This window comes from Onychostoma macrolepis, chromosome 01 (assembly GCF_012432095.1).
Source record: "Onychostoma macrolepis isolate SWU-2019 chromosome 01, ASM1243209v1, whole genome shotgun sequence".
Lineage (NCBI taxonomy): Eukaryota > Metazoa > Chordata > Actinopteri > Cypriniformes > Cyprinidae > Onychostoma > Onychostoma macrolepis.
In genome coordinates, this window is record NC_081155.1 from 37,528,076 (window position 1) to 37,548,551 (window position 20,476).

A 20,476-nucleotide genomic window follows, 5' to 3' on the forward strand; every position below is an offset into this window, starting at 1 on the left:
TGTTGAAGAAAAGCAACACAGATGTTCCATTTCAGATGCTTTAATTTGGCCACAGATCTTGATCCTGTATGCTGTGCAGGAGCTCAGCAGTCGCCATCTCTTGTGATTAAAATGTCAGATTTGGTTTTCCTGAAAAAGACACACAAATGCTATAATATCATAAATAAAAATAATGACTGTACTCCAGCTGTCTGTGTGTACATGTGTGTGACCTACAGTCTTTCCACACACAGCAAGCACTCGTTGGCGTAGCTGTTCCCGTCACTGCCACACACAGGTGCGAAGTTCATGGGACAGGCGAGGATCTCGGCCATCTCAGCACACACGGGCTGCATAACACACACATACACTCATATGTGCCATTGCATAACAATAATTTGATCCTCTAAAAATTAAATGAACCAAAAAAATAAAAAAACACTAGTTAATCATTCACTGAGAACAAAAAATTCCTCCTTACCTTTCGGGATGAGCCGGCTTTTCCTTGTGCCCCTTAAACAAAAGTGAACCGTTTTAGATATTTCTTTGTGATAGAAGAGGTTAAACCTGTTTCTTGGGTTTTTTTAAAGCTCTTACGTCATTTTTACGGTACACAGAACAACAATAAAGATGTTAACTCTGTTTTACACACCTCAAGCTTTAGGTTTTTACAAAGAAAGACATGAAGTGATTAATATGAATGAACACTCATCAGTGTATAGGTTTAGTATGTTTACTGTACCTGAAGTGAGCAGCAGAAACAGGCCGAACAGAAGCACTCGTATAGACATACTGACTCAGAATGAGCTCTGCAGTGCTCACATGACTTTATATGACAGCATTGAAGTGTGGGAATTCCAACACTTGAACACACACACACACACACACACCTCTCAAAGCACACCTCACATAAGATAAGACAGTTTAGTGCAGGAATTTGACTGCCTTGTCGTAAACTAAATTTAACAAAACATCTTGGAGTATAAAGAACATCATATGTACTCATCTCTGACGTCATTTTATTTGTGATCACTTTTATTATTGATGGTTAAACTATATATAAACAGTACAGTGTGAAAAGTAACTTGAGAATGGGAATGTTTGTCAGACCAATATCCTTGTCCAATATCCTTATAATGAGCAACATAATATTTTTCCCCTTAATATCTGTAATATATTGTGTGATACATTATTTGAATTAAATTTTTAAATTATTATTCATTTGAATGTAGGCTATTAGTGAATTTAATGGGTTTTGTCCACTGACAACAACAACACCAACAACAACAATAATAATAATAATAATAACTGGTCAAAATAAATAAAACTACTTGTCAAAAACTTGAAATAATATAGCCTACATGTATATTTTGTTAATGGGAAAAAGAAAATTGTCTCCATCTACAGGCTGAAACAGGTCAGTGCAGGTGGATTTAATGAATTTACTGTATATGACAATAAACCATTCAAATGAGGTACAGCAAGGCTTCGATATGATTTGAAATTTGAATATTAATAATTGCAATACATACATGAAGATAACGTTACAGCAACATTCTTATATGGTATTTCAAACACAGTCAACAGTCCTAACCAGACACATACCCCCCCCCCCCTTTTTTTATTTTTTGGTGAAACAGAGCAAAAATAGGCGATATGGTTTCTAAAACGTCCCTGCTAAAAAAAAAAAAATAGAAGCCCAATAGAAAACATCAAAGAAATTCTAATGGTTTCCATTAAAATACCATTAAAAACCATTAGCTTTTTCCAGTAAAACCATTGTAAAATTCCTTTTTGTAGTGTGTTTTGGGCATTTTTCCAATAGGATTTAACATCCCACCAACAGAATCCATCACATACCAGTAGACACCATTATAGTCTCCATTAAAACCAATACAGTTCCCATTATAACCATTAAAACCATTACATTTTCTGTTGTGTTTTGGGCAGGGTTCTATTGTTTTTTTCAGCAGGGGAAGGTCTATTAATATTAACTTCTTGTTTATTGAACTGTTGTATAGGCTAAAATCAGTATCACATTTGTGATTTTTGTGAAAAATGTCACTCTTAGTGTGATATTGATTAACTATATGAAATGATATAGCCTAAATATATACATTTTCTGCCCCCATATCTTGAATTTTGGCAGCATTCTAAATGAATTTTATTAGACTGAATCATGCAGTGAAAGAACACACTCTAAATGAGCACAGTTAGTCTAGTTAAGCACTCATAACTCCTCTTAAAATCTTTATGATAAATGAATCTCTTACTTTTATCGTACGTACATCTGCACTTTTGTTGCTTATGATGAGGGAATTCGTCAGTTTCAATTCAACTAAATTCAGCGATGACTCATCTGAACGCCTCTGATTGGCCACTGCATTCCTAAGCTCAACAGAATCGTGTGTGATTGGTTATAATAAGCAACGCTGTAAAGACGTGTAAAAATAAAATACGATGTAACATGAGCTATTTTTAGTCTAAATTTAATACAGCAATCAAATCCTTTCACTGAATTTTCATTTTCACTAGTTTCAAGTTTCAAGTATTATAGTTTTATTGAAAACCAGGGAGGGGACCCCCATGTATATTTTTTTGGGGTGTTACGGGACCCCCTCAATTTGAACTTAACAACCTCATAGTCTCAAGAAATTCACATGATTTAGTGGTCTCTTGGTTTGATAAAGAAAATTAGAAGGAAAACACATTATGTTCTTATGAGGTTACCTAAAGGTTATCAAAATGATTATTATGAGGTTAATGATTACAAGTATTAGGCTATGCTTATAATAGACAAGGTGAAACTTTGTTCTGCTGACCTGAAGCTCTGGTGCAACAGTGCTGGAAACTGAGACCAAATGTTTTCTCAAAGTCTTTTTTCAAGGTTGTACTTAGAGTAATGGACAGATATTATTATAATAATATTACTATTATTAAATGAAAAACAATGCTACCTTAGCTCAATGGTGTTTGAATGAGCTTTCCAGCATACTGTGATTCACAAGTAAGGCCAAAAGGTGGTGATCTTTCAACAGAAAAATAACAAACAAGCAATATATTATTTCTAGTCCTTTATTTTCATAATAAATATCTCAATATAATATTTAATGTTTTCATGATTTAATTATATATATATGAGATTTCATTTAATTAACTGTTATTAATTTTATAATTTAATATAATTTACTTATTTATAAATTAAATTATTTCATAACATTTTTAGAGCCATTTTAAAATGATTCACGATGTTCTACGTATCACGGTATTTAGTTATAAATTCAGACACATTTAAATTTAAATGTGCAAAATAATTTAAATAACTCATTCCAGAACATTTACAGTATAGATGTGGAATCAATTATATATTAACAATGTTTGTGTAAAAAATGTCCTTAAGTGCTGAATATTCAGTATTTAGTAGGTTAAACGGCTACATAATACAAGTGATGAGCTATTACTCAGTAGTCAGTACTAATATGATCACTTCCTCACAGTGGTTTCTTTATGGGAAAAAAAAATGAAGATAAGCAGCATCAACACCGTGGCATTGTAATCACAGCTGATTCAATCAGAAGCTCTTGTCTTCAGGAGTCTCAGTGATTGCCTGATGAGCAGAAGACCTAAACTATCACTCTTAGCTTAGAGGCCATATCTTGCTGCATAAGGAATTTTTCTTCTTTTAGGATAGTACATGACATAAAAAGGATATGTGATTGTGTGATACTGTGAATTTAATGCGATGAGATAATATAGCTGCAGTCTAGGTGAAAGGTACCACAGTAAAATGAAAATGACTCTCTTACAGGTGCATATCACTGTGTATAAATGGTTACGCACACGTGCAGTCATGCCATGCATCAAAGATCATCGACCACATCATCCACATAATTGATCCATTATCGTTTCTTATTGGTTGTCCAAACATGAGTCTCAGTGAAATTGTTAAAAAGATTGGCTGTTTAAACATACTTATAAAGAGAGACAGAGAGAGTTATTACAGTTAACTAAATATAAAATAAAATAGGCTATAAAAACTTAAACTTTATTTCAGCTATTGGCAAGGCAATTTTTTTTTCATTTCATGTTTATCCTGATGTACTACAATAAATTAAATTAAACCATTAGTAAAAATATAATTCAATAAATTAAATGAAATTAAAATAATGAAAACATAAACATTTAAAAAAAACAAAAATGACAAATACACAATTTACTGTCTGAAAATAGAGAATAAATTAAAAATGAAAAACTTTTATCTCAGTGACACTAAAATAACTCTGATATATATTCTGTATTGATTTTTTTCAGGTGTCTTACTTTGAATTGTCACTTTGAATTTTTCATATATATATATATATATATATATATATATATATATACAGTGGCAGGCAAAAGTTTGGGAACTCTGTGAAAATGTGAATAATTTTAACAAAATAAGAGAGATCATACAAAATGCATGTTGTTTGTTATTTAGGAGTAAAATATTTTACATACACTGTAAAAAGTGATAAGTTGACTTAACTTAAAAAAAATTGAGGAAACCCGTTGCCTTAAAATTATTAAGTACATAATTTTTTTTTTTTTTTTAAAGTTAAGTGAACTTGACAATTCAATTAACTTCTTTTTTTTAAATTGTCACTTACTTTAAAATAACCCCTTTCAAAAGTTTGGGAACCCTTGGTTTTTTTTGTTTTGTTTTTTTTGTGATGGTTGTTCATGAGTCCTCTTTTTGTTCTGAACAGTTAAACTAAGCACTGTTCTTCAGAAAAATCCTCCATATCCTGCAGATTCTTCAGTTTTCCAGCATCTTTTGCATATTTGAACCCCTTCCAGCAGTGACTGTATGATTTTGAGATTCATCTTTTCACACTGAGGACAATTGAGGGACTCAAACACAACTATTAAAAAAGGTTCAAACATTCACTGATGCTCCAGATGGAAACACGATGCATTAAGAACCGGGGGGTGAAAACTTTTGAACAGAATGAAAATGTCCAAATATTTCTTATTTTGTTGAAATATCATTCCCCCCCCCCCCCCATTTAGTACTGCCCTTCAGAAGCAACAGAAGATACTTGCATGTTTCCCAGAAGACAAATTAAGTACAATTTACCTTGATCTTTAATGCAGCAAAAAATGCAGTTAAAAATAAATTTCATTTTTTCAGAAAATACATAAACGTTTTTCAAAAAAGCCTGAAACCATGAATACAAAAACTACATTTAAGTGTCATTTTCAAAGAAGTTTTAACTGCGACCTCATTTCTTTCTAGCCTAATAGGATATAATAAATATAATATAATGTGGTTGAGTAATCGCGTTTGATCATCCCTCGCCTGTCTGCTCTGTCACTGAGCGCTGATTGCTCCGGAGGGATTCTATCATGCCGACCCTACTATAAAAATCAAACCTCGTCTCTGAGGAGCCTTCATTCACCAAATCTCGCCGAGCTCTGCCGGTTAATTATTAGCTGTTATCTCGTACTTAGTACCGGAGCGTGGAGTTTGGAGTCTGAACCTCAAATCCAGATAAACACACACACACACAGAGAGAGAGAGAAAACTGAAGGATCAGGCAGCCATCCTTTCTCTGGCCCGCAGACCTTTAACGCGCACAGCACACAGCGAGCCAACCATGCTGCGGCTTGCTGGACTTTTACTATGTGTCACCTCCTTTTTAAGTACCTCATCCCTTGGTAAGTCATTTTTTACAAGTCGGAAGACATAAAAATAAATACAATTAGGCTGTGTGTTAAAACTATCAAATGTTCTCAAGTTTTCAGATTTCAATGAATTTTAATATTTCATTGATGTAAGGGTTTATGCAGTTCATTGAGGACTCAAGTAATTTTGAAAGCATTTAATAATCATGTGGTTAGTCACACCTTTCATTCATTCTGTGCCCAGATTCTAATCATTGCCAGTACAATCATCAGTGTTTAATCAGTATCATTATCATTACTGAAATATTTCTGTATTTTTTTTTTTTTTTCATATTTTTAAGTGTATGTAAATATAAATATAAACATGAAATACAAAACAATTTGTTTTAGAAGGGTAAAATCAGGGCATAATCTCTGTATCAGTAGATGTGATGCAATCTGAGTGTGACACGTCAGTGTTTTCAGGTGAGACTGAACTGTGCTGGCAGAGAGGATAATGGTCTTGTTTTGCAGAGATACTGTTTATCAATCGCTTTATGAATCAACAATCCTAAAACCACAAATTCAGACGAGCAGAGCATTAAATTGCAATGTGGATTTTGAATTTTTTTGGCTTTGCTCCTAACATCACAAAATTGTCTTGGTTTGCACAAACGTTACCTTGAATGATTCTGATTCGTTTAAAACTTTTAAGACAAAAGAAATTTAGTTGTGTCACATAATGTGGTTAAGAACATGATCCATATATATGATGATTACAGAGGATTAATAGCTCATAGTACACTGTTATCTGAGACCCACCTACAATTAGATAGGACTACATTCCTTTTCCTTCTGTATTACCTTCAATGAAAGGCTATGGACTTCCTCTGAGTGCTTTCTCTTTCTCTTGAACAAATTATTTCTTGTGGATGTAAATCCCGTGGAATAAAATAGTGGATTCAATTCAGATTTCAGGTAGAGTAAGTGTTTCCACCAGCTCCATGTGTGATTTTTAGGAGATGGTCAATCCACTTCCTGCCTCTCTAATTTCACATTCCTCCCTTGTCCAGCTGTGTCTTACATGCCACCGACTGAAAGTTGACTGAAGATCTAGAATGTGTCACAGCATGACATTTTTGTGTTTTTTCAGGTGCGAATGCTGGGCCTCGGCTGGATAATGACAAACTCTACAGATATAGCTACAGCGCTGAGGTCGGGCTGAACAGGCCGACGGGATCCACTAGAGGGAACACTGGATTCAGGATTAGCAGTGATGTGGACATCAGCCTTGTCTGGAGGAACCCAGAGATCCAGGACGAACAGCTACTTCGACTGCAGGTAAAGGGGAGAACTTCAGTGGTATTTTTATTATTATTTTCTGATTGCATACCCTTGTAAGAAGGTGCAATTATATTGAATGCATGCACTTGTAGTGTACTTCAAATTGGCATATAATACAATATAACAATTTTAAAAAGTTCACTTTTTTAAAGTAAAACTTTAGACATTTTCAATGATTGTTTTAATAATATTTTGTCATGCTGTAAAAAGAACACATTTTGATGTGTTGACTAACATTTAAATCACATGTATTTTTAACTGTATTATCATGTAAGTGTATCATTAAAAATCTTGAAAACATTTTTTTTTTTAAAAGTTGCAGCTTCTTCATTACAAATGTGAAAATATAAACATACTTATATACACAGCATACAAGTATATTAAAGTTAACATTACCATAAATGCATAGCAGTACATTTTGGCAGTACACTGGAACAGAGCTGGGTAGATTACTTACAAATTGTAATCAGTTACTGATTCCAGATTACATGCCAAAAATTGTAGGCAACATTTTAGGTAATATAATCAGATTACTTTTAGATTACTTTTGATTTAACTCGTTTATCACATTGATTTAAATAGTATTATCTTGTACCATAATGATGTAAAAAAAATGCAAATTAAACATGCATTAAACATTATATTATATCAAGGTTTCCCAAACTAGGGTCCGTAAAGGAACTGCAGGGGGGTTGTGAGTTTAATGAAAAGCTGACAATTAATTAAATCATAAAAAATGAAAATAAATCATTTTAAAACAAACTCCCTTTCTTTCTTTTTAATTATTTTTTTAATTAATTTTTTATTTTTATTTGAACTCTCCTTCGAGGAAAATCTCTTCACTCGGCGGCCATATCTGCAACGCCTCCGGGCAGCTCGTACAAAACCTATCTTAATGAATGGGGGAATCCTGAAATCTCAAAAACTGCTCGCTGAACTCACAATTAAATTACATATGTCAAATCAGCAACAAAAATCTGAAATTAATTGCCCCATGAATGTTTCTTATGCACAAATAGCGTTTAAAAAGCTTATTTTTCAGGCTAGACCAGGCATAACGTGCTTATACAGTGCATGTGCATTGGCTGGTCTAGTCAGGTTTCTATGGGAAATTTGGCTCTTTCATTTAGAAGGTGGGACTATTCCTCCATATTGCGTGTTGCAATTTCTCCCATTCATAAGTATAGGAGTGAACCGTCTGTGCATTTCTATAGTCTTTGTTTTAAATAAAACACTTACTAAAAAGATGAAATATTTTTATTTACCTGCATGCAATGTGATCATTAATCAACATCAAAGAAACCGTCAGCATGCAAATGTGTTACTTAATTATTGAAATATTTATTTTAAAATCTCAGGGGTACTTAAAGCAAATATATTTGGTGAATAAGGTTTAGATGACAAAGTTTTGGAATGCCTGCATTACATGTAACTATAAGAAATAACGTGAATATGTGCATTTTAATTAGTTATAATTAATAATACATGGTTAAAAAACCTACAGAGTAATAATTCAAATAAAAATGTATGTGTTTATCAGTAGCCTAGTTGATGCAATGTTGAAACACTTCTTAAACCTGAAATGATTTTTGTAAATCCAGTGTTCAAATGCAGTCGCCACCCGACTAATGACTGATCTTTGTGTGAATGTCCACAAAACTGGACTATATATACATATATAATATGTATATAATCGGTAGGCTATTTTATAAAGGAAAATTTAAAAGATGAAAAAGAGAAATGAATGATTTATGAATAATTTATTGCTATTGTGTGAATAATATGTAATCATGTAATCCATAAAAAAGTAGTCTGATTACGAGTATTTTAAAATGTAACTTACTCTGATTACAAGTACTTCATTTTTGGAATCTGATTATGAAATCCAGATTACATGTAATCAGTTACTACCCAGCTCTGCACTGGAAGCACACATTCATTTACGATAGAAGTCATTATGAAATTACATATAAAGATGCATTTAAGTTCTACTTACGTATGTCAAAATTGACTTTTAAGTTGAACTAATTGCATTTCATAACAACAAAAAAACTATTTGTTATCAAATTTGTCCAATTGTCTGAATTCTATATATTTTTAAAGTATATTAGCTCTGTAATTCTTGTTAAGTCTTAATTTTGTAAACATTTTGTTAATGTTTTGAGTTTATTTTTATATTCTGTTTTTAAGTTTTAACGCTTTTGTTTTGTCTTTTTTTTTAAATATAGTTTTAAGTTTCAGTTGTTTTAGTGCTTCAACTTAATGAACATCAGAAATGTTGCCTTGTCAACTAACTGAAATAAAATAATTTTAAGTTAATGTTTATTTAATTTCAAGTGATGAAAATGTTTTATATATATATATAGCTTTAGTTTTAGTTAACAGTGATAACCCTTGTGCAAATCACCTTCTCCTGTCCTGTTCTCAGATTTCAAATGTTCAAGTTGAAAGTGCTGGAAAACGCTCTCGCAAAAACAACATCTTCCATGGCAGCTCAGCAGAAAGCATTCTGGGTAAAGTCAGGCTTGAGGCACTTCAGAGGCCCTTCATGGTGCTGTGGAAGATGGGCAAGGTACTAAACATTTCATTATGTATCATAAAAATGTTTCTCATATCCATTTTAGTTTTTAATTTTTTAACATATTCCATAGTGATTTGACTTCTTGTGTGATTTTACTTAGATCAGAAGCCTGTACACACATAAGGCGGAGCCTGCTACCATCAAAAACTTGAAGAGGGGTGTGGCCAGTATGCTAATGATGCAGCTAAAGTCCGGGAAGATGTCAGAGGTAAAGACTATTACAATTCTCCATTGAAATGTTTAAAGTATGTAAGTTTTTCTAAGTTTAAAAACTCTCTCTGTAATCTGCAGGCTGATGCTTCGGGGAAATGTTTAGTTGAGTACAAATCTACAAAAGATCAGGTGATCCGTACAAAACACTTGGATACTTGCAAAACACAAGAGATGGGATTCACTACACACAGCCCTGTAAGACAAAAACTCATTTTCTCATCTTACCTCATGCATTTATACACAATTCCTGGCACTTTTTTATCGACTTTTCCTCTCTTCCCCTTTAGGTATTGGGCGTCAGTGGGAAGTCTGCTTCTGAAACAGTAATCACTCTGGAGAATGGCATCATTAAGTCTGCTGATGTTGAAGAAACACACATCTTGTCCATCAATGCTCGTCATCAAGCTGCAACTAAAGTCCTGTCCAGGTACCAAAGAAATGTGAAAACAAATCACTTAATTAAATCAGTTAATGAATGAAATTAAAGTATCTTCTCATTTCCAACAGGCAGTCATTGACGCTTAAAAAGATTGAGGTTGGCCCAACAGAAGTAGCGGGTAAAGATGCCTCAAGTGTGGTGAAGTCTCTGGATGACAAACTCATGTCTGTTGGAGTCATGGTGGAGAAAGTTAAAACCAAATGCAAGGGATGCCCCAATGTGAGTTACTATGCTTTTCTTTTACCAACTTTTGTGTTTGTGCTTTTGAATCTGATGTGAAACCATTATTTCACTTAAAAATGAAAAAAATCCTGTTTACTCAGCTTACACTGAAAAAAAAAAAAGGTGTTGAATTTACTTTGAAACAATTTTCACTCACTTATTAGTACATTTCACAAATAATTACAAAGAAACTACATGTTGAATTAAGCATTAATATTTTTTTTATCACCCTGCAAAAGTTAGCAAAATGTTTTTAAGCATGTGTTTGTTTATACTAATTGTATATTGTATTGTTTTGGTGTACAATAGCTAATGGACACATGGAAAGCGGTGAGACCTCAGCTGGAGCCAGAATCACTCTCTAAAGCAGAAGCCCCAAGGAGCTTCCTCGCACTCTTACACAGCCTGCGCAAAGCCAGCAAGTCAGAGATCCTGACTTTACTGCGCAACTGCAGCAAGACTGTACTGTAAGACCAAACTCCTCATTGTGCTTCTCTATTTCTCATTTGTACACATTATTAGAGTCAAGCTACTCTTTAGCTTTAATTAGCTACAGTAGCTAGTTACACTTCAGGCTGCTAACAAAAAAGTAGGCAACTACACTGATGATATTTAAGACTTCTCTGCAAAGACTCAAACTCAAATCAGTCACGAATCAGATTTCCCATTGAAAGATTGTGTTTGACTGTAACCCCAGTTGTGCTATTCTTTTAAACTTTCTATTCATTAAAGAATCCTGAAAGACATGTATCACAGTTTCCACAAAAACAATATTAAGCAGCACAACTGTTTTCACCAACAATAAACGCAGCCTTAAGACTTCCAGGTTACATTGTTTCTCTGTCTTTGCAGGCCTCAGCTGGTGGATGCAGTAACATCAGCTCAGACTCCATCTTCTCTCTCAGCCATTCTGGAGTTCCTGGACTTCAGCAAGAAGGAAGGTTTAGTGCTGCAGGAGCGCTTCCTGTATGCATGTGGCTTTGCTTCTCACCCGACAGAGACCATGTTGCAGTCCCTGCTGGTAAGAGAACTGCAATACTGCAATCACACATGCACTTACAGTCTCTCCACTGTGAATGTTAATCTTACAAAGATGTACTGTGGTAGTAAGAGGGTATTTGATATATATTTGTGTATATATATGCGTGTGTGTGTGTGTGTGTGTGTGTGTATACAATGGTGACACTAGTGGTGCAAAAATTACACATTTCACATTCAAAATTGTGTTTAGATTTTCATAATTTTCTTTTATTATTTTAATTTATGTGACTTATTCCACCATAGGATTTGTCTCAAGGAAAGATAGGTAGTACAGAAATCAAAGAGTCAATTGTGATTATCATGGGAGCTTTGCTAAGGAAACTCTGTCTGAAAGGAGCATGTGAACTACCGGTGAGTCCCCACACATTGGATTATTATTGCTATTAATTTCTGTACTTATAAATGTTTACATATGATTCATATATTTAATATCAAAACTGAAAACAAAACATTTCCAAATTTTTTTAAAGAGATAGTTCATACAAAAATGAAAATTCTATCATTTAACTGTTCCAAATCTGTATGCATTTCTTTCATGATATTTTGAAAAATGTGGATAACCAAACAGTCAATGGTCCACACTGACTTCAGTAGTATAACAAAAAAAATTGGATTGGGGATCATCAACTGTTTGGTTACTTACGTACATTCTTTAAAATATCTTCTTATGTGTTTAACAGAACAAACAAACTCAAAACAGGTTTGGAACAAATCTAAAGTTCTGTCATGAAACTCTAGATGGCGCAGTCCGATAGGTTAACTCAATCTGACATAATGACATCATCACATGCCACAGCTGATTGGTTCTTTTTGTATCAGCAGCCAATGAGCTTGCTGCTCAACATTCAAATACTTGATTAGAGCTTGCTGTAGCAGTTTGCAGCGCGCTTCAGAAACCCTCCACCTCCCCCAGTTCCACCTGTATAGATCTGCTACGGGGTGATTCATATATGCTATATATGGGGGTTATTTCATATATTTTATATATGCAGCAGCAGTACATGCTCACAGCAGCATGTTGTGGATGTTGCTCTGCCGCAGCAGCAGCAGCATAGCAGATCTATTCCGCCAAGACCACCACAACACATTAACCCTCAGAGAGTTGTCATGACAGAACTTGAGGGAGAGTAAATGATGACAGAATTTTCATTTTTGGCTGAACAATCCCTTTTAAGTGAATCAAACTGAGTTTAGTAATTCAAGCTGACTGTGTTTCTTCTATGTTTGATGTGTAGACAGTGCTTAAGGTGAAAGAGATGCTGTTGGCAGGGCCTGACAGCACTCAGGTGGAGTCCGAAGTTCAGATGTACCTGCTAGCATTGAAGAACGCTCTTCTGCCGGAGGGTGTTCCTGTTTTAGCCAAATATGCTGAGTCTGAGGTGGGAGCGTTCAGCACCATTGCCATCACATCGCTGCAGAGATACGACCCTCAGCTGATTACACCCGAGGTAAATTATCAATCCCCCATCACCTAGAGGGGCACAAAAAAACAACTCTTCAGCTACTTTTCAAAACATTTAACACTCTAATTCCACAGGTGAAAAAGACACTGAACCGCATATACCATCAGAACAAGCATATTTATGAGAAGAACGTTCGTGCCGCGGCAGCTGATGTGATTATGAGCAGTGGTCCATCCTATATGGAAGTGAAGAATCTTCTACTCTCCATTGGACACCTGCCACATGAGATGAACAAATACATGCTGTCTAAAGTCCAGGACATATTGCGCTTTGAGATGCCATCCTGGTGGGTCTCACATTTACTAATCACATTCTCTAGACTCTAAATAAACAAATGTTTTCTTCTTAATGATTATCTGCTTGCCACTTGTGTGATAGAAGTCATATGTCTGGTTTACAGTAAATTGGTAAGACAAGTGATGAGGGACATGGTTTCCCACAACTATGACAGATTCTCAAAGACTGGGTCATCCTCTGCTTTTTCAGGCTTCATGGCACGTAAGTGAGCTCATGTCTACTCCTGCCCTTTGAACTTAAACCTATGGCACTATTATTTTTATATAACACTGCCCGATTATTATGAAGACGTTCCATTTCATTGGTTCACACTATGATAAAAAAAAACAAAAAAAATTTTTTTTCTAAGCAGTTTTTGCCTGGTGTATGATAAACCAGCCAACATTATATAAATAAATAGCTCAGTTACATTAATATCTAAACATTCTAATATACACTGATATAATAGCATAATATATGCTATACATTCAAATGTTTGGGATCAGTAAGATTTGTAGACTTGTAGCATTTTTGAATGAAGTCACCAAGGCTACATGTATTTGATCAAAATTACAGTAAAAACAGTAATATTGTGAAATATTATTACAATTGAAAATAACTGTTTTCTATTTTAATATATTTCAAATGTAATTTATTCCTGTGATGATAAAGCTGGATTTTCAGCATCATTACTCCAGTCTTAAGTGTCACATGATCCTTCAGAAATCATTATAATATGATGATTTGCTGTTCAAGAAACATTAGCTATGTAGTATTATCAGTGTTAAGCTGCTCAATATTTTTATGGAAATTGTGATACATTTTTTTCAGGATTTTTTGATGAACTGAAAGTCCAAAAGAACAGCATTAATTTAAAATAGGAATATTTTATAACATTATAAGTGTCTTTACTGTCACTTTTGATGAATAATAATAATAATAAAAGTTTTGAACAGTACTGTATACCACAATATCTTTGAGACTTAGGCCAATAAGCAACCACTTTGGCTCTTAGACCTACATTTTTTGTAGAAGAATAAAGTGTGCCTTGTAGCAGTGTCTGAATTTTCTATATTTAAACAGGAACTTCTGATCTCACTTGCACCTACAATTTGGACATCCTGTACTCTGGCTCTGGCGTATTGAGGAGAAGCAACATGAACATTTATGGTCAGAGCAACGATGCCCTCCTTCATGGCCTTCAGGTACCGTCGTCATTACCACAACACAGCGTTGTACAGCATATTCCATAAACATGCATTGTGTGTCCTGACATTCACCTACTCTTTGTGTCTGTCGTGCTGTTTTTCAGGTGACAATTGAAGCACAGGGTCTAGAGTCTCTAATTGCAGCCACGCCGGATGAAGGAGAAGAAGAACTGGAGTCTTTTGCTGGAATGTCTGCTCTGCTGTTCGATGTGCAGCTCCGGCCAGTGACCTTCTTCAAGGGCTACAGTGACCTGATGTCCAAGATGTTCTCCATGTCTGGAGATCCAATCAATGTGGTGAAGGGCCTTATTCTGCTGACAGACCACTCACAGGTATGACATTCACCTCAATGTACACTTATATATGTAAATGTTATTATTAAATTTGTTATTAAAAACACTATATATATTATTTTTAATATTACGTGGAAATAACATGGCTATAATTTCAAATTAATGCTGTTCTCTTGAACTTTCTATTCTAAGTACACAATTCCCTAGAATATAATTTTATGCTTAAACCTTAAGATTTGATTACTAAAGAAGTCAAACCTGCTCATTAGAAGGGGTGTCCCAATATTTTTGTCCATATAATGTATTTTCTTTTTGATGTATTTAAAACAAATCTTGCTTTCTCGCTTTCTTTGAAGGTGATTCCTCTACAGTCTGGTCTAAGAGCCAGTGCTGAGTTCCAAGGTGGTCTGGCCATCGATATCTCTGGAGGGATGGAGTTCAGCTTGTGGTACAGAGAGTCTAAGACGAGCGTCAACAACAGGTAGGTCTTTTAAAACTCCTTATATGGGGATGATGTTGTGCATTCAGATATAGATCCGAGCTGCCAATTAAAACAACAGCCCATGATGTCCTAATGGAAGGCATTTCACCCTTGGTTGCTTCGGGTGCAGTGGTGGATTTGTTAAAATCGACCACTTAAATTGCTTATTTGGAAACCATTGCCAGATGTTTTTCTTCACTAGGTTCTCCAAATGACAGTAAATACGATGCCATTGCATCTTATTATAACATCATTAATCCTTCAGAGAGATTCGATTCTAATCCACATCTTTAGCCACAACTGCACCTGCTTGCTTACTATTAGTTTGTGGATGCAAGCAATGGCAACTTGGCTAAAATGAGACAGGCGGGAAATGAGGGCAACGGAAAGATGTGGTAGGAGTAAAAGATCAGGTGTTGAGGGTAAAATTAGGTTATGATATCGATTGTGAGAAACCGAATCCTCTCAGGGCGAGAATTCAGAGTTTTACATTTGACGCATTAAAGACAGTATATGTTATAAAAATTTGTAACGAGGGAATATATATATTTTTTACCTTACTTTTAGCACTGTGGGTTTGCTGTTCTTTGTTTGATGATGGGTATTTCTGGGTGGCATCTGGTTTTCTACATCTGCCAGCCCTCAGGATAGGCAGGGGCAGGTGTATGGATCAGGGCAGCAGGCTTTACCTTCTCTGAAAACACACACACACACAAGACGACAAACAAAGACTCATTGACAGACAGACAACCTAATACGTAAACACATGTGCGTGTGGGCACACAGAACCGGGGAAAACCGATAGAAAGATAGTTACGCGCAGACGCACATAGTCAGACTCAAGTGGGATATGTTTAGAAACTAAATAAACCACAGCTCTCTCGGGCGCACAAGATTAGCATGCCTCTACTCAGCCCACTCATCACGGGCAGCCATGCTGAATAGATCATTTAAGGTGGAGGTTGAAAGCATGGAGCCAGACAGTCTCATGTGATATGTGAGCCTAAACACCAAAACTGACTCAGCAGAGCCTCTGAGAAAGTCTATGGCAATAAATCTCTATCTGAAGTTGTTCTCTGGAGCATGTCTTGTAGGAAGAATGGGTGTAAATATCTTGATATAAAAAAGCTAAAAAAATAAAGTTGAGATAGAGTTTAGAATCAACTTATGTTATCAGCGCATCCAAAGAAAAAAACTCTTGGGGTTATCTAATTGTAACAAAAATGGGAAAAATAGGCTTTAATGTAATCAGCGTTATTTTGATATTGTATACTATTGGTTATTAATATTTTGTATTAGATTTTATTTTTATATTTTAATTTCTTGTCATATTGTTATGTTTTTGTCTTCTATTGTCTTTTTCATTTTTTTTTTCTATTTAACTCCCATATTTATGTCAGTTTTAGTTTTAGTAATTTAACTTGCGCTTATTTTCTGCTAGTTGTCAATGCAACATTTCTCATTTTCGTTTAAGTTTTTTAAGTTTAAGTTTTTCCATTTAATATTTTATTTTATTTCAGGTTTATTTCAGTTAAGCAAATCAACCGTATTGCATTTATATTTAATCATTTAGCAGATGCTTTTATCCAAAGAGATTTACAAATGAGGAGAGTCTTAGTTAATAATAACACTGAATCTAATTTATTTTTAATTTAAGCAACTCAGATTTTGTTTCAAATTGTTCATTATTTATTTCAGTTTTACATATTTTATTTAGTTGCCAAGTTTTCTAAACTTTTATTTTTATTTATTTATTTATTTAGAGAGTGAATGGGACTGAAACAAACAAAAAAAAAAACATTTAAAAAAAACTGTACTCATCTACTCTGCTTCTAAATAATCTAAATAAATGAATTAATAAAAATAGAAAGTCTGCAAAGAGATGCATTGCTGTTCTCGAAAACTTTTAGAACACTGAAGTAAAAAAAAAGAAAGTAAAAATTATTCTGACAGTGCTGGAGAAATAACTTTAGATTTACTGTGTGCTTACCAAGATTTTTTTAGTGCACTTTCTAAGCTCATCCTTGACATTGTGTGCAGGGGAGCGTTGGTCGTCATCGGTAATGTGACAGTGGATACAGACTTTGTAAGCGCTGGAGTGGAAGTAGGTTTTGAGACCGAGGCCACCCTGGACTTCATCACCACTGTGCAGTTCTCGGAGTACCCCTTCCTCGTCTGCATGCAGATGGACAAAACCACTTTCCCCTTCAGGTATCTATCAGTCAGATTTTAGGGCTAGAGAATGGGTTATACTATTTTAAAAAATGTGTTAGATGAACAAAACCAAGGTCTCTTTAATCTTTGCCAAAACTAACCTGATTTTGCATCTGGTATGCTCTAGAGCGACCGTGTCCAAGCAGGAGAAACTGCCCTCAGGACAGACTTTCTCCTCAAAGAGGAGCAGAGATCAGCTGGTGCCAGGCTCAGAATTTCCTCTACACCAGGAGAACTCCAACATGTGCAAGAAAGTCTTTGAACAGGCCTGGTAGACAAGCCGGGACTGCACTGGATGATTTGGCTTCCAAACGTAAAAGGTGTTCATGCAAACAATCTCATTACATTTTGTGTCTGTATGTGCTGAAACCTTGAGTCAGTCAGGCATGCAAAGGGTTGTGCAGTTTTTTAAACCCTAACCCATTTTGGGTTCCCCAAAAAACCTTTCAGTAAAAAGTTTGTTCTTCCACTATAAAGTGAAGTAAAAAGGTTCCATGGATGTTAAAGGTTCTTGATAGAACCATGAATGCCAACAAAGAACCTTTATTTTTAAAAGTGCACTATAAGAGTCCTTATATGTCCATCCCTGTTTTCTCCATTTATGAATGATTAGCACAAATTCAATTTATACTTTTGTCCATTTTTATAAATTATAGGAATGTATAAAAATGTTGTCAGGATAACCAATGGCACTCTCGTCATGTGGCAGAATTATTCGACCCATAAAAACAAAAGTGAAATATTTATGAATGATAACATTAGGCCCTATAGCATTATAACAGAACTGTGTATTTGAGGTGCTACTGTGTTATTTATTTAATCAGAGGGCTTTCTGACACACTTCATCCCTCCACAGGCAGTTCATGCTGTCTGGTTTCCATGATTACACCAGATGTTTACATTCTTGGGAATATTTATGGCAGTCTTGTACATGGGAAGATAATCAACCATGAATAAAGTTTTTGTCTTTTTTGGATTTTTGTGTCATCTTTTTTTGGCGTAAAAATCATTAAAAGTGTAACTTTTAATAATATAGAATATATCTTTATCTATTACGATGTGACTATCATTTTAATAGATCATCTACTGAGTTTTTATTAAGCTAAAATAAGGATAAATGCAAACTATTTAACTTGTTTAGCCCTTTGTCAGCATATCTGAATTAATTTAAAATATATTTACGTAAAACATTGGTTTGAATAAATCTAAATGAAAACAAATTAAATATACACAATAATACACCTTGTGAGGTTTTGGAAAATGAAAGTTGTTTCTTCTATTTAATAGTCCTGAGAACAACATAAAAAACAACAATAATAATAATCCATCTACTTAAGTTCAGTTGCTGCCATCAATTTTTAAGTATAATTGTCCATATCGGCTATAAGCCATTTCAACTTAAATATATTAAACAGACTTTAAAAAAAAAATTGCGAGTTGAATCTCATATTGGTTAAATTTGGTTGGAAATTGGTTAAAATTAATTTGATGAGTTACAGTAATGAAGACGTATGTAGCCATGGCTTGCTTATTTATTTTACAGTTAACACAGAACAAGTATAACACTTTAAAAGTATCAGAGTAAAATCTGAATTGTTCTCTAGCTATATTTCCTGTGTTGATGCATTTCCTCTTGCAAAAGGAAATCAGGCCTCAGCTATGGCTTCTGTTTACCTACCAAAGCTGTTTTATTTCATTTTTATTTAATTTACTGAATTCCACCTCACTTCTCAACCTTTGATGAAGATCTTTAGGTATGCCGGTGTGTAACACAAATACATTTTTATAATACAGGAAACTGCCATGCTGGCATTGTCCTTTGACCCATGTTCTTTGACCTGCTCTTTGAGAGAGTGTTTTATTGGCCAAAACCATGTAAAGTCATTACAGTCATTAGTAATTAGATATCAATTTGATATCATAGACTGTAAAGTCTGATATGAATAAACGTTAAAATACGTTATTTTAAAAGGGCGCGCCACGCTAGCTTTTAAATGCCCTCAGTAATAGACATGAACTAAAAACTCCCATTCTGATTTCATCTGCTCTTCATTTATAATTAAATGCTGAAACGTGTGTAAATAACATAAATAACAAGCGCTTTTTATAAAAACTTACTTCGTATGAACACAATAGTTGGAGTTCCGCTTGGTGGCGGCTGGCAACTGAAAACCAGCAACTGAGCTCTCGTGGACATTCCTGTAGCGCGGCGAACAGCAGCTGAGCGCGCGTGTCTGTCACTGGCGCTGCTGCCATGGCGACCGCGTAAACAAACGCACAAACTGTCAGCTCGAGCTAATGCCTCTGGCGGGTGAGGTTTCAGGAGCTCACGGAAAACTTACCTAGCACGCTGGCATCAGGTCAAACGACCCTCTGCCAGCTGTGTAAATCAAGCGGGCCCCACAACAACTATCTGCTTCTCTTGAAGATTTAAGGCCTTTTGAGGTCAACGGCGCTACAGGGTGTGAGAAAGGGTAGGCGAGGCAGTACATCAAATCTGAGGAAACATAACCACCATCAGAGAATTCTCTCAGGACTAATACCAGAAATGTGACCCTGGATTCAGTTTTTTAATCTGAAAGCTTTCCATTGATGTAACGTTATGGTTTGTTAGGATAGGACAATGTTTGGCTGAGATAAATCTGGAATCCGAGGGTGCAAAAATAAATAAATAAATAAAAATATTAAGAAAAACGCCTTTAAAGTTGTCCAAATTAAGTTCTTAGCAATGCATATTACTAATAAAAAATTAAGTTTTGATATATTTACGGTAGGACATTTACAAAATATCTTCATGGAACATGACCTTTACTTAATATCCTAATGATTTTTGGCATAAAAGAAAAATCAATAATTTTGATGTTATAATGTTAAAATAATGTTGGCTGTTGCTAAAAAATATACCCGTGCTACTTATGACTATGAGGTCCAGGGTCACAAATGAGCTTGGGAGCATTCAATTGCTTTTTAAATCTGTGCCATTTATGCACATTAAATGGAATACAATTCTTTCATGTTTCATGACATTTACAGAGCCTATTGCTTTCTATACTCTACATTATTGTTGCCTTAAATATCA

At 34.7% G+C, this 20,476-nt stretch overlaps 2 protein-coding genes and 1 long non-coding RNA gene across 12 annotated transcripts; 1 reads left to right on the forward strand and 2 right to left on the reverse strand.

Moving 5' to 3' along the window:
* Positions 1 to 24: 24 nt before the first annotated feature.
* Positions 25 to 2,275, reverse strand: spink4 (serine peptidase inhibitor, Kazal type 4). 2 transcript variants are annotated; one of them, XM_058790324.1, is made up of 5 exons: positions 2,253 to 2,275; positions 722 to 883; positions 461 to 492; positions 217 to 329; positions 25 to 129 (listed from the first exon to the last, which is right to left on the reverse strand). In XM_058790324.1, the coding sequence occupies exons 2-5, from the start codon at positions 768 to 770 to the stop codon at positions 84 to 86; spliced, it is 240 nt and encodes a 79-aa protein (XP_058646307.1). In that variant the 5' UTR covers positions 771 to 883; positions 2,253 to 2,275; the 3' UTR covers positions 25 to 83. The 2 variants fall into 2 exon arrangements, with proteins under 2 accessions (XP_058646307.1, XP_058646296.1); XM_058790313.1 differs by lacking the exon at positions 2,253 to 2,275 and having other exon boundaries at positions 722 to 1,132.
* Positions 2,276 to 5,382: 3,107 nt separating this feature from the next.
* Positions 5,383 to 19,612, forward strand: mttp (microsomal triglyceride transfer protein). Of its 2 annotated transcripts, XM_058789787.1 has the most exons (19): positions 5,383 to 5,676; positions 6,776 to 6,963; positions 9,395 to 9,538; positions 9,648 to 9,755; positions 9,839 to 9,955; positions 10,048 to 10,187; positions 10,268 to 10,418; positions 10,731 to 10,888; positions 11,274 to 11,442; positions 11,706 to 11,813; positions 12,698 to 12,910; positions 13,000 to 13,211; positions 13,326 to 13,423; positions 14,285 to 14,406; positions 14,514 to 14,741; positions 15,059 to 15,183; positions 17,224 to 17,394; positions 17,525 to 17,717; positions 18,254 to 19,612. In XM_058789787.1, the coding sequence occupies exons 1-18, from the start codon at positions 5,616 to 5,618 to the stop codon at positions 17,670 to 17,672; spliced, it is 2,661 nt and encodes an 886-aa protein (XP_058645770.1). In that variant the 5' UTR covers positions 5,383 to 5,615; the 3' UTR covers positions 17,673 to 17,717; positions 18,254 to 19,612. The 2 variants fall into 2 exon arrangements, with proteins under 2 accessions (XP_058645770.1, XP_058645761.1); XM_058789778.1 differs by having other exon boundaries at positions 5,385 to 5,676; positions 17,525 to 19,610.
* LOC131548489 (uncharacterized) lies at positions 6,820 to 17,638 on the reverse strand. 8 transcript variants are annotated; one of them, XR_009273174.1, is made up of 10 exons: positions 17,499 to 17,638; positions 17,174 to 17,358; positions 15,745 to 15,877; positions 14,961 to 15,161; positions 14,486 to 14,720; positions 13,027 to 13,140; positions 12,773 to 12,933; positions 9,986 to 10,179; positions 9,374 to 9,520; positions 6,820 to 6,957 (listed from the first exon to the last, which is right to left on the reverse strand). It is a non-coding gene; the product is annotated as an uncharacterized LOC131548489 (long non-coding RNA). The 8 variants fall into 8 exon arrangements; XR_009273164.1 differs by having other exon boundaries at positions 15,740 to 15,877; XR_009273168.1 differs by having other exon boundaries at positions 15,740 to 15,877; positions 17,174 to 17,418; positions 17,499 to 17,637.
* Positions 19,613 to 20,476: the final 864 nt, after the last annotated feature.

Coding starts and splice junctions, on each gene's coding strand:
- spink4 (XM_058790324.1), bottom strand. CDS start 770: ATGTCTATACGAGTGCTTCTGTTCGGCCTGTTTCTGCTGCTCACTTCA. Junction 330..460: donor AAGCCGGCTCATCCCGAAAG/GTAAGGAGGAAT, acceptor TGTGTTATGCAG/CCCGTGTGTGCTGAGATGGC. Junction 130..216: donor TTGCTGTGTGTGGAAAGACT/GTAGGTCACACA, acceptor TGTCTTTTTCAG/GAAAACCAAATCTGACATTT.
- mttp (XM_058789787.1), top strand. CDS start 5,616: ATGCTGCGGCTTGCTGGACTTTTACTATGTGTCACCTCCTTTTTAAGT. Junction 11,443..11,705: donor CCATGTTGCAGTCCCTGCTG/GTAAGAGAACTG, acceptor ATTCCACCATAG/GATTTGTCTCAAGGAAAGAT. Junction 14,742..15,058: donor TGCTGACAGACCACTCACAG/GTATGACATTCA, acceptor CTTTCTTTGAAG/GTGATTCCTCTACAGTCTGG.